This window comes from Aulostomus chinensis, chromosome 2 (assembly GCF_037954235.1).
Source record: "Aulostomus chinensis isolate RoL2024-O1b breed Wild chromosome 2, RoL_Achi_v1.0, whole genome shotgun sequence".
NCBI classification, from domain to species: Eukaryota; Metazoa; Chordata; class Actinopteri; order Syngnathiformes; family Aulostomidae; genus Aulostomus; species Aulostomus chinensis.
The window spans coordinates 3,222,526-3,235,272 of record NC_141321.1 but is presented as its reverse complement, the minus strand read 5'-3'; the positions used below and the strand labels follow the sequence as shown (position 1 = coordinate 3,235,272).

Sequence of the window (12,747 nt, the reverse complement as noted above, 5' to 3'; positions counted from 1 at the left end):
AAAAGAATCAATATAACCATGAAGGTCATGTGACTGAATAGCCTGATGGTTGAAGGATTTAGGGCTGTTAATTCAAAACCCCAGTTTGTCGGACAAACTATTTTGATTTTTTGTTTTATCTTGAAATCATACACTTTTTTAAAACTTAAAACCTTACACTTTATTGATCTTTTGAGCTTAAAAGACTCACAACTTCTTAGGGTGTAGTTGATTGCAAGTTGATCAAGTACGGGCTGAGTTGAGATCTATGAAGGGCCAGGTTGTCAATCACACTTCAGAGGAGGAGGAATGAAGTAAGTAATGGTGTACTTACCACCAGTAGAGAAGGCAACAATACAATTACTTTCTTCCTAGATAGATTCCTAATCCTAATCAAAAGGGTGTGTTAGATATACAATTGGCACACCAAGGAAGACATCCCATCAACCATTGTACTATGTCTTCTCAGACATAAGTATAATAATGACATATAAGACGGTGTCAGCAGAAAACCATACACCAGTCAAGGATGGTAAGACATCCCTACTTATCTGTCGATGATAGTGTCCCTACAAGCCAGGGACAGAAAGCGTTCTCTAGTGCTAAGAAAAGATTTTGAAAAAAGGCTATGACATCCTTCCTGACCTACTCTGCAACCTTGAAGGTTACTGAAGCACTGCTGAAGCAGTACAGTGGAGTTACACCAATTTTTCAAGATGAAGTGCTGCTACATGAAGGAGGAAGTGCTGATTGCTCCAGGGCTGCAGTCCATCAGTTCACAGAAGAGAGGGATAATGAAGACAGAGTGGTGCCTGAGGGAAGGTCCATTCATAGGCTGGCATGGATAATTTTTCAACCCTTTCATGGTCATATTTGTCTAGTTAATTGTACATGGCAACATGGACACAGTGTGGAAAAATACCAGTTCATTTTCACCCAAACCTTTTTAACCATCACAAACATCTGTCAGCAGTTTTTGCATGAAAATAATTTAAAACTCAACTGTCATTTGTGCCGACTTGACATGAGTATGTTACTAAAATGATGTATGTGCCTCTGTTCAGGGTTTCTGATCTTGAAAATGTAAAGCTTAGTCTAAAATGATAGACAGGACCAGAACATGCCCTCCAACTCTACTGCTCCTTGGCAAAGACTGACATCCATCCATCCATTCATTTTCTACATTTTTTTCTGCTTATCCTGTTAAGGGCTGGGGGGGGGGGGCGCTGGAGCCTGTCTCAGCAACCTTCGGCATTAGGGGGGGTTCACCCTGGATGGGTCGCCAGTTCATCATCGCAGGGCCAACATATATAGACAGACAACCATTCAGACTCACAGCCATGCCTACGGTCAGTTTAGAGCACAGGTGTCAAACTGATCCAGTAAAGGGCCGTGTGGCTGCAGGTTTTTTTATTCCAACCAAGTAAAAGCAACACCTGAATCTACTTAAATCAATCAAGCTGTGTCCACACAAAACCCGCAGCCACACGGCCCTTTACTGGATCAGTTTGACACCCCTGGTTTAGAGTATCCATTTAACCTCGTCCTCTCTTGCATGTCTTTGTTCTGTGGGAGGAAGCTGGAGTATCTGGAGAGAACCCACACAGGCACAAGGAGAACATACAAACTCCACACAGAAAGATCCCGTGCTGAACCAGGACTCAAACCCAGATCCTTCATGCTGTGTGGCAACAGTGCTGACCACTACAGCCCAAAGACTTGCAGTTAGGACTAAAAGAAAGAGAGCACAAGTTACTGCTGAAAGATATTGGAGCAACCAAAAAGAAAAGAAAAAAACCTCACAATCTCAACACAATAACATGGCTTACATATCTGGACACTGGAGCTAGCTGCTGCTAGGCTTAACATTATGAACTCATTGTCAACTCTAGAGATATGATTGCATGTGGCAGCCAAAGATCAGACTGGGCTACTTGAAGGGCAATACAGAAAATCACAGTATTGATAAGTTATGTCTTGTTTCCTCTCTTTTTGTCTATTTTTTCTTAATGGTTTTGATGGGACATGGAAGACCGAATGGGGATTATCATGGGGGATGCTACCAAGGAGCAAAAGGGTGGTGATGAAAATTCGATTGTGATGCTTGATTGTTGAATTTTGAAAATGATCAATATAAACATGTTCCCAAAAAAGAATAAGAAGAAATCATCTCACCAGCCAGATCATGCACAGAGAAACTCCGCAGATCTTTCAAGACTTGATTCAAACTTGAGTTCAGGTTCTTAATCCGGCTGTGGTCATCATTCTGGTTCTTCTGAATAATGTCCAGGACTCCTCCATGATGGATGACCGAGTCGTTCAGACCTGACATACATGTCCACAAACTCGAAACATGTCGGTTCAATCCTAAAAAACAAAATGCAACAAGAAATATCACAACAGAAAATGGGCAATTATTCTTAGCGCTTCCCTGGAAGATTGTTGGGTTGTTACTTTCATGTAATGAAAGTATGAATTAGAACATGCAACAAATGACCAGAAACCTGTATGGTGTCAACCATTTATGATATGGTTAATCAGTTCCCATTCTATTAGGTCCTGCGCATACCTGGTATTAAGATCCTGAAGGATCCACTGAAGGACCACCTGATCAGCTGATGATTTCTTTTAGAAAAAATACCATCACTGAGTACACCAAAGTTGGCTTATCATTACAATGTCTGACTGTGTGAAAAGCACATGGAGAGATACTATAATGGGTGCATCAAACATTACGATCATTGTTGTTTCTTTCCTTTAATGTCCTACTGGTAAACACAGAAAAGTATCACCTGCTGTGCCTCTTGCTGTAAGGGCCCTATCTTACATCGCAACACAGTTGAGCTGGCAGATCAACTAGCAAACCAATCTTACACTTCTGCACTTTCATTTTCACATATAGACAAGATAGCACATGCAATTCCCTGGCTCAATCCTGTCTTAGGCTTGGTGCTATCTTGTGCACAGCACTTTCTAGAAAAAATAAAATGTAATAATGTGGTAATAAGTGTATGTGTCCATCTCAAGCTTGACATAGGAGAACTTCTCTACAATCCCAAAAATAAATTCATTCATATTGCATTTCCCCGCAGAGGAGTATGGATTGTTAAGTGTCCTAACATGTTCCATGGGAAATAAAGTTGAAATATTTGAATGAACCATGCTTATGTGTGCGCACGTCTTTCTGTCAGTCTTTTATTCTCACTAATTTAATAATAAAAATAGCAATAATAATCTTCATACGTTTGTCTTCATTTGCATAGGCTGTTTGCCACCTTACAAACAGGAAAAGATTAACAATTATGCTGGATTGCCATCAATTCATCAGTGTTAGGTAGGGTGAGCTCTCTCTCTCTCTCTCTCTCTCTCACACACACACACAAACACACACACACACACACACACACACACACACACACACACACACACAGGCAACCACACATCTCCAATATTCCCAGACACCATTCTTTAATGTTATTCTTTTAGGTTAGTGGGTTACTTATCAAATAAGGTGTAAATACTTAAATATTTCCAGCAGTGTTCAGACTCCATGTGTTCATACTCTCAAGATGGCAGTTTGTGACTGTCAGTGAAAGACTGAGCAGATTATGTCGATCAACATGCTCTAACAACAAATCAACAGGTTTCATCCCTGCAGGTTTTGAGCTACATGCTCACTTGCGCCTCTTGTAAAAAGTACAAACTGTCACAGGTAAATATGTCTGGTAAAAACCTAGATAGTGGAGGTGCTGATTTGCATGCAGAGTGGAAAATTAAGATCTAACCACAGGAGAAGCATGGGGAGACACATTCAAGAGTGAAAACACTCAGCAGACCAGTCCATTTGTAATCAGATTGCATCAGGATGGATTTTAATACCAGGTGTTTACAGGGCCATAGAGCAAAAAATAATCGTGTTTGAAGGGTCGCAGACATTCATCCATGCCTATGAATAGCCTTGACTAATGCACAAGATAAGTAAGACAAACTATTTTATTAACTTTGCCTCAGCCCTGAGTAAGGGATAATTGAAGAACAGACTATATGAGACACGACCTGCACAGGGGAGAAGTGCCACCACCATTAGATTCTATAACCCATGTACTCAGGGTAAAGGAAACTTCTACATAGCAATAAGCTGTGAAATCATTGCTGATGACATCTATGTCTCCTCCTCGGGTTTAGGAGGAGTTTTCAGTCAGCACATGGTTCTAGATCAGTCAAAAATTTTGGATCATGTATCACTGAAGTGCCCAGAAGCAGGAAAATCAGTAGTCTTCAAAACAATTTAAAACAATTGGCACTTTTTTGAGAAAATAAAAAGTAAATTTATCATAAAATAAACAGTACCCTCTTTGATCTTGTGGATGGAGTCAAAGACACCATCCAGCCTTCCACAGACCCCCTCAAGCTTGGACAGCCTCTTTTCCAGACCATCACCTGACCTCTTACAGTCTCCCGTCTCCACTACCAGTGTACTCTCGAAACGCCGGATATCCCGGTCCATTGTATCCAGACGGTCCCGGCTGTCCTCAATGTGCTCTCTCACTTCTTGTTGAATTTTGTCAAGTTCAGATATAATCTTGTCCTTTGTGTTTCCTATTAGAGGCCAGAGGATCAAAGCAAGAATGAGCAACTGTAAGTTGGGAAAGGTTCAGTTGGAAATGAAGAGAATTGGTCCGATTGAACTAGGCTCACCCAGATCTGTGATGATGCTGCCGTGTTTCTGAACTGTGTGTTCGAGACCCTTCAGAGTGTCATTTATGGAGCTGAAGGTCAATATGACCTCAGAAAGTTCACCCTGCAGCGTCTTCAACTGGTTGTTGTTGATGGAGCCTCCAATCACACTGTGACCATCAAGAGGCTTCTCAGCAGCCAACCTGGGTCCCTCTCCACTGGTACCCCCATTTACACCGGTGCCACCAGTTACACCAGTGCTACCAGAGCCATTACCTTTGGGGGGGTTGAAAAATGCACACATTATAACATTTGCAAGTCCCTTAGTCCCACCAGGAGGTTAATTTTGATTCTTGAACTAGTTCATCAAAAGCATTTTAATCCATCAAACACATAAGTAAAAGAGATGAAAATTATTCAAGTTTTATTTGATAAAATTTAGTAGGGATGTTACGAAATTTCACGTCACGAAATTTCGCGAAATAAAAAATGACAAAATAAAATTGAAAGACCCACGAAATAAAATCAATGTAAAAAAAAACAAAAAACAATCCGAAGCGGCACCGCACACCACTAACACTGATGATTTTTGACGCTCTGGCCTACTGTCTACACATATTACAAGAAGAAGAGCACTGTAGCAACGCCAAAGAAGAAGGAAAAGCTAAACAATTATCTCTAAATGGAGGAAGACGAGGTCAAACAAGTAGCTGACGCTCCTTCATCAAACAAATCGGTTGTGTGGACTCATTTTGGCTTCCCATGTCAAAGAAAAGGCAACGCTGAGACGATGGTGGATAAAACAAAAACTGTGTGCAAACTATGTTGGTACACTACACCCTACACTGCAGCGAGCACTACTAGCATGATAGAAGAATATGCACTTGTTGAAGGCTAAATGTTCCAGTTTCCTGAGGTCCGACATTTATAGATCTAGATTGGACTGCAGCCCTGAGGATTATTTCATATTTGTTTTCCTTTTCATTCAAGAATGTAGTTGTCCTCATTGTTTACAACAACGAAGAACTTTTTTCAATTAAAATTTCATGTTTGTATTTCATTGTAGTCTAAATAAGGGAGAAATACAAATATTTGGCTTTTTCAAAGCAAGAGCATCTTATTTTGGACTGACGCAGCAGTAACGTGTATGTCCGCATATTAAGGAAGAAAATAAAGAATATTTGGTTTTTGCACTTCTGATTTTTGATCTTCTTTAATCTAATTTCGTGAGTCTTTTGTATCGTAAGCCCTGTTTTGTATTTCGTATCTTTTCATGATTTGACTATTTCGTTGCACCCCTAATATTTAGAACTAATAACTCCCTCCCATTATTCGTTGGTACAACTACGATTGTAATCAATCAAATATTTAATAAGTGCGCTATCCATTGGCAGGCAAGAAACCAAACAAAAAGTGTTTGTTGTAAGTGTAAATAATTCTATAATATTATCAGACAATTAAAATGACAATCAACAATCTGTCATCTGCCAAAAACAAGGCCTCATTCACTGGATGAGATGAATGTGTGAATTATCCTTTGAACTTTTTAACCACTGCATCTTTTACTGTTGAGTTTGATACTGAATTATACAATACGTCGATCAATGGATTGAACAAGGTACCTGAAAACGTCTTCCAAAAAGTCTGCCAGAGATAGAGACAGAAGTTGAAAGACAATTTTCAAAGTATGTTCTACAGTGAATTTTGATGGCAAATATGCCAGCATAATTGCACCATAATAAAACTTAGAAAGGACTGATTGGTGACAGTAACAGGGGATTTCATGGTGAATATCATTTCAATTGTCATTTCTGACTTGTAGATACGTTCAGACTCATCTTACATTGGCCAGCACACCTCCTGACATCATCTCGCAGAAGACGGAGCTCATCCTGCAAGTGAGAGCAGCTCTGGAAGCAGTCATCCCCTGAGTTCATTCTGATCTCGAGTCTGTTGATTTGACTCTGCATGCGGCCAAGTGCATCCTGAGAATAATTCTTCATCCTGCGCAGCTCGTCCTCCACCTTCCCACAGAGATCACAGTCTTGCCCAAGTATCTCCACCTCTGTCACAATGCGGTTAAAGTGTTCACCATGATCACCAGTCAGGGCCTTGATCTTACGGACATCATGGCTCAGGTCCACAACCTCAATGATGAAAATGTACATTGAAAATTAAAGAAATATATAATATTCATGTTTACTATCATAACAATCAAGAGGATCCAACTACAGTATCTCAAACCTCCATCTGTCTCAGATGTAGTGGACAACTACTTCTTGTTTCTCTGCTATGCCAAAATAAAATGCTTTATGATTGTAGATTTTAAGTGAAATATAAAAGGTTTTAGTCAAATGAGCATGCAAATTCATTTGGGATCTCAGTACAGCAGAAGCAACACTGAACTGAAAATAAAATCTGCCATTATTTTCATCGGGGCGGCATGGCTCGGAGGTAGAGTGGCCAGCTGGCAACTGAAGGGTCGCTGTTCGATCCTCACTTCCCTCGGTGACCATGGTCACTCATCCTTGAGCAACAGACGAAGGCCCTAATTGATGACCCGGCGGCAGACTGTCCAGGGTGAACACGCTTCTCTATTTTGACTCCTTGCACCATGGATCCATAATAATAATAATGATGATATTGGTTGTTTTGCTTGATGTTTAATCCAAGAGCCATCAGCCTGACCAGGGTTTGTGATAACAAAATGACACAGAGTGACAACATGTATGCTGCGGGGGAAAAAAAAACCTATAGTCTCCTCTCTACTCCTTGGGTGAAGCTAGAACTAAGTAGCTTACTTATATCATGCTAATGCTAGCTTGCTTTCTTTTGCAACAAATACTCTGGGCAAGAGAAAATAAAAGGAAGGAGAATCATTTTGACAACCAAGATCACAGAAATGATCATCAGAAATGAATGGACTTTCAAGTGTATTAAGGGACCTCCAGACTCCAAACAAAGAGAGAACATGCCACAGTTAGCAGTCTTGCTGGTGTGGATGAACCTTCCTGAGTTGCAAGCACTCATTTGTAGCACAATGAAAATGAAATGGCACAAAACCCCACAAATACTTTGGTGTGAAATGTTTGCATCCCTACCCATGAACATGAGGGGGGTCCTTGGCTATCATGGCTATATACAGTATATATATATTTATATAATTATATAGTTATATAGTTATATATATATAGTTTCATGACTATACACCAATAAACTGCATCTGTGCCAGGTAAAAGACTTCCATGCCACAAGAAACCACAACTAGGAGCTTAAACTGAGAATATGGCTCTAATCTAGTAACTACTGTAGTTTCTTTTGGAAACAATAAGTAGTTGTGGAAGACAGCAGACCTTTCTCTCTTATAGACACAATTTTTTGTTGATTTAGATAGTGGCTTGACACTACCTCCTCAGAGTGCACTCACACCTCACACTTAGCCTTATGTGCCAAGGCATTACTCTCCCCCTCCCAACTCCCTCGCTGGCCTGCACTTTCATAGGTCATGCCTTAACATTCTTACCTCATCACTTTGCTATATCAGTCTGATCTTTGGTTTGGAATCCTGGGAGGAAAAAAAAGAGAAAATCCTATCCCATATCAACGCTACACGTTGTAACTCACACTGTAACAAGAGAATTGAAGAGTTCGTACCCCAATTTGGAGCTTCGCTATGTGGTTTAACATAAAACGAGCAAATGGCTGGTAAGTCACACAGCGCATAGAATAAAAAAATGATCGTGCTCTCGTTGCGCTGGAATTTTTTTCGGCGTATACAGTATCTGGATATTTTTTTCTCCATCTGCTGGAGATTTCCAGCTTACAGTCTGTGCAGCCTAACTTGTGCATCCACTATTTGTGATTATGCTCGTGCATGTTGAAATGTACAGTGCCAAAGCCAGGGAAGTGTTCCTTTCCTGGGTGATACAGAATTCTCACACTGGTCAAACAAACCAGAGTTTAGGGGGCAAACATGCTTTGGCATGGCATGGGTTGTGTTGTGAGAGTAGACCATCAGATCTCACTCAAACCACTCTCCTCTTGTGCCAGTTGTACAAGCCTAATTAACTTGTGTAAAATAGTAGTCTGCCAAAAGCTCTTTCTGAACATATTTGATGGGAGAAATAGACAATCCTTAGTAAATCCTCATTTATCTCCAAAGCTTGACACTACATCAAAAAGGAGATTTCCACCCTTAATGCTTACTTCTATAATTTGCCAAAGGGAAGTGAATTTCAAAACATTAGCTTTTAGATTTTCAAAGAAGTTTTTAGTGCTATTGTTCTCTTTATTACTTTTTCATTCGTGCAAATAAATGTGTCATTGTGCAGTAGTAAGTGGTTGTTGTGATATATTATTAAGTGAAGAACAGACTGCAGGAAAAGCTGCTGGTTAGCTAATAGGAGCCACAATGCCGTTAACTTCTGAGAAGTGGCACAAACCTTTAAACTTGGCATGACAGTTACAAAATAAGTAGCGATTAGTCACTAGATTGCTCATATAATATAATGTTGAAAGAAAGACTCTGGGTCGGATGAAAGAACAAAGCAGAACTCTGACAACTGCAGTTGGATCCTGTTAAATCGTTACAAAAACAGAAAATTATTTCCATAAATTATATTTATATTGACATGACTGAAATGTCATTTAAGGACATAGTTAGTCCAGCTGGATCAAGTTGCATGAAATCTGATGAACTCATTTTAGTCAGCATGACTCAGAGCTGAAACCCAGTTAAAAATTACACCCATCTGGGGTGTGATTTTTTAATCTAATGGAAGTCTGGAGCTGTTGCTCTACCTGAGGTAACAGCTCCAGGAAATGTTAGCTGTTACAACCACACCAACCATCTCCTGCACAGCTTTTGGTGCTTAGGTTGCATTATGAGTAATGCAGTTGCCGGGGGGCAGCACGGTGGTGAGGTGGTTAGCACTTTCGCCTCACAGCAAGAAGGTTCCAGGTTCAAGCCCCGGCTCGAGCACTGGATCTTTCTGTGTGAGTCTGCATGTTCTCCCTGTGCCTGCGTGGGTTCTCTCCGGGTACTCCGGCTTCCTCCCACAGTCCAAAGACATGCAAATGGGAACTAGGCAAACTGGATACTCTAAATTGACCATGCAAACAAAAAACTTGGTTGACAGGATAAAAAGCTCTTACCTTATTGTAAAGAGAGTCTCCTGACACTGACAGGTCTTTGAGTCTAGTGTTAAAATGTTTGATTTGATCCTCATTGGCAATCACTCTCCACTCCAGTGATTTCTTTGTTGCATTATCTCTTTCTCCTCCCAATCCAGATAAGCCTCCTCCTCCTCTTCCTCCCCCTGTTCCCCACCTTCCTCCTCTATCTCCACCAGCACCACCACTGCCTCCCCCTCTTCCTGCTCCAGACCCTCCACAGCCACACTCTTCCATCCCCCTGCCCATGATGGTGGTGGTGTTTTCCAGCTTTGTCAGCTTCTTGTCAAGGTCATTCACTTTTTGCTTCACTAGTCCCACATCAAGTTCCACGTCTGCAATACGAAAGGTTTGATCATCAAACCGGTCTAGAAACACAGTCCTCAGGTCCCCCAGTTCTCTGTGAAAATAGTCTTTCAGGTCATTTTCAAGGTATGAGCAGCTTTGCTCGGTCCTCTCCATTGTGCTGTTAACCCGTCGTTCAAGAGCCTTCAGTCGAGTGTCCAGTTTATCCTCCGTCACCACATCATTCGAACGGCCCCCAATTCTACCACCAGGACTAGAACCACCTCCCCTGTGGCCATCCTCACTGCTGCTGCCTTGTCCACTGAGCTCCTTGTCCAACCGGTTCTGCAGAACATCAAAGTTTTCAGACGCTGAGCTAATTTTACGCTCAGCAGCTGTGATGCGATTTTGGAGATCATTTATGGAGTCACAGCATCCCTTTGACAGCAAAACCTCCTGCCGCAGGCCGTCGAGAGTCTGACGATAATGAACATCCATAGCACTAAACTGCTTCTCCAAAGCTCGAATTCTTTCCCGGTCCTCCTGCTGCTGTCTGCGCAGGTCCTCCACTCCAGCCTGAGTGACAAATGACAATGAATCAGTGTTTAATTTCCACTGTATTGTTGTTTATACAGTGGTATATTTGGAGATGCTGAGACATGATGTGCTGACTGATCACAAGGTACAGCTAGAGGTCCAGAAAAGTAATACCTGGCACGATGAACAGGATAATGACACCCTCCTCTCAAGTTCTCGCAGGATCTCCTCCTTCAGTGAGTTCAGCCTCCCCCCACTCAGTCCTCCTCCAGACATAACTCCTTCCAGGTCATTGCCTTTTCCATTCACCAGGTGGTTATTGATGCTTACTAGGGTTTTATCATGAGCCTGTTGGATGAGCAATTCATCAGTTGCATCCATGGAAGAAAAAATGCAGCATCTAAACGTTCAACCTTCCAAGCCTTTGCATTTCCACACTGCATCTATATTTGAGTGCATCTCATTAACTTATGTAGCAGTGTCCTACCTGTGGGGAAAGATAAGGATCCACACACCAGAAAGTTCTCCCTAAAAGATTTATTATGCAGTGACGTTTCCAACCAAAAAGCTGTTCCTCTGGCAGTGTCCTACCTGTGACTGTATTTATTAAAAGGGGCACATTCAAGTGTCACTGAAAACTTGCAGAGATGAATACGAAGAATTCCTGTGGTGGCCAGTGTACATACAGTAGTAAACTATGATGGAAGGCTTGAAAGCAACACATTAGCTGCTGCAGTTAATCATTGAGCTCTTTTTGTGAAAGAAAGGGCCATCTTATGCTGACAATGAGCAATTGAAGGAGTGGGTATGTTTATGGTGGAATCAAAGCATGGGACCAGCTCTGTACCAGCTCTAAACATAACACCAAGCAAGAAAGGAAATTGACTCCTGGTGCCTGGAAACTGACTGGAAGTTGGCAGGCCTTTGACTGGCTGTTTTCTTAAAGGGGAACTTTAGCTGGCTACATTTGTATGTGTTTTTTTTATGTGTGTGTGTGTGTTTGTGTGCGTGCATGCATGTGTGTGTGTGTGAAACTACAAAAGAGACAGCAAAATGACAACAGGACAACCTGCAATTAGCACCAAAATGCTGTACCAACTCTAAACATAACATCAGTTATTTATTACAAGACGACTTTGGTACCAACAATTAACTGCCAAAAAGGTGGAAAGCCCTCCGACAATTATACGTCCCAAAAAAAAGCCTATATTTGGCACTTGGCAGATGTGACTTTCTTAGATGAAATACTATGATTCACTGTGGCTTATGCTGATTAATTATATCAATCTACCACAATAATGACTTAGTTACATATCTACAGTACTCTGGAAAATTTTGAGACTGTGATTCACCTGTGTGCGGTTGTCCAGTTGGTCTAGTTTGGTCTGAATGCTGTGGATTGTCTCTTTAATCTCTGGCTGTGCTGCATCAGCAGGGTTTCTTCCTCCTGAGGAGATACCACTACCACTGCTCAAGCCAGGTTTGGTGTTCTCTTGAAAGCGTTCGTTCATGGAGGTCAGAGTAGTCTGCAGGTCCTGGAGGTTTTTGGTCAGACTTTGAATCTTTTCCTCCAGCTGCCTAATTTTCAGGTCATCTCCTCCATCTGGAAGAAAAGGAAGCCGAAAACTTAAATGGTGTGGATTTTCCAAAATTAGTTACACTAATGCTTACTGACACAATCCCCTTTGGAATATTGCTGTCGACTTTTGAACTCTGTTATTTTTTTTAAAAAGGATTTCAGGCCTTGATCTCATTTAATTTTTAGATTATTATTTTGGACTCTTTGCCATTAAGTTCTTCCCTGTTTTATTTTGAAATTACTTCCCTTTTGTAACTTGGTCAGCTTTGCTTTCTTCAATTATGTGCTTCCCTTTGTTTTGTGTGACCCTCTAAACTTTATTCGGGAATCACTCTGTGTGCTTTGCCCTGTTCTTTTTAACCAGCCTCATGTTCTCTCATCTGTTTCCTGTTGTTTTATCCATCCATCCATCCATCCATCCACTTATCCTGTTCAGGGTTGGGGGGACTGGGCTGGAACCTATCCCAGTTGCCTGTGGGCAAGAGGCAGGGTACACCCTGGACAGGTCGCTCGTCCCT

At 41.4% G+C, this 12,747-nt stretch overlaps 2 protein-coding genes across 2 annotated transcripts in view; one reads left to right on the top strand and one right to left on the bottom strand.

The window, feature by feature from the left end:
- Positions 1-12,747, top strand: part of LOC147268817 (uncharacterized) — a 178,360-nt gene that overhangs the window by 123,541 nt on the left and 42,072 nt on the right. The window lies entirely within an intron of this gene.
- The window catches only part of LOC147268818 (EMILIN-1-A-like), a 54,771-nt gene that overhangs the window by 14,288 nt on the left and 27,736 nt on the right, over positions 1-12,747 (bottom strand). The window contains exons 4-10 of the mRNA XM_086223119.1: positions 12,003-12,253; positions 10,825-10,998; positions 9,811-10,689; positions 6,500-6,803; positions 4,678-4,932; positions 4,330-4,578; positions 2,155-2,346 (exon numbers count right to left, since the gene is read on the bottom strand). Of these exons, the coding sequence (XP_086079245.1) occupies positions 2,155-2,346; positions 4,330-4,578; positions 4,678-4,932; positions 6,500-6,803; positions 9,811-10,689; positions 10,825-10,998; positions 12,003-12,253 (2,304 nt within the window). The remainder of the gene's footprint in view (positions 1-2,154; positions 2,347-4,329; positions 4,579-4,677; positions 4,933-6,499; positions 6,804-9,810; positions 10,690-10,824; positions 10,999-12,002; positions 12,254-12,747) is intronic.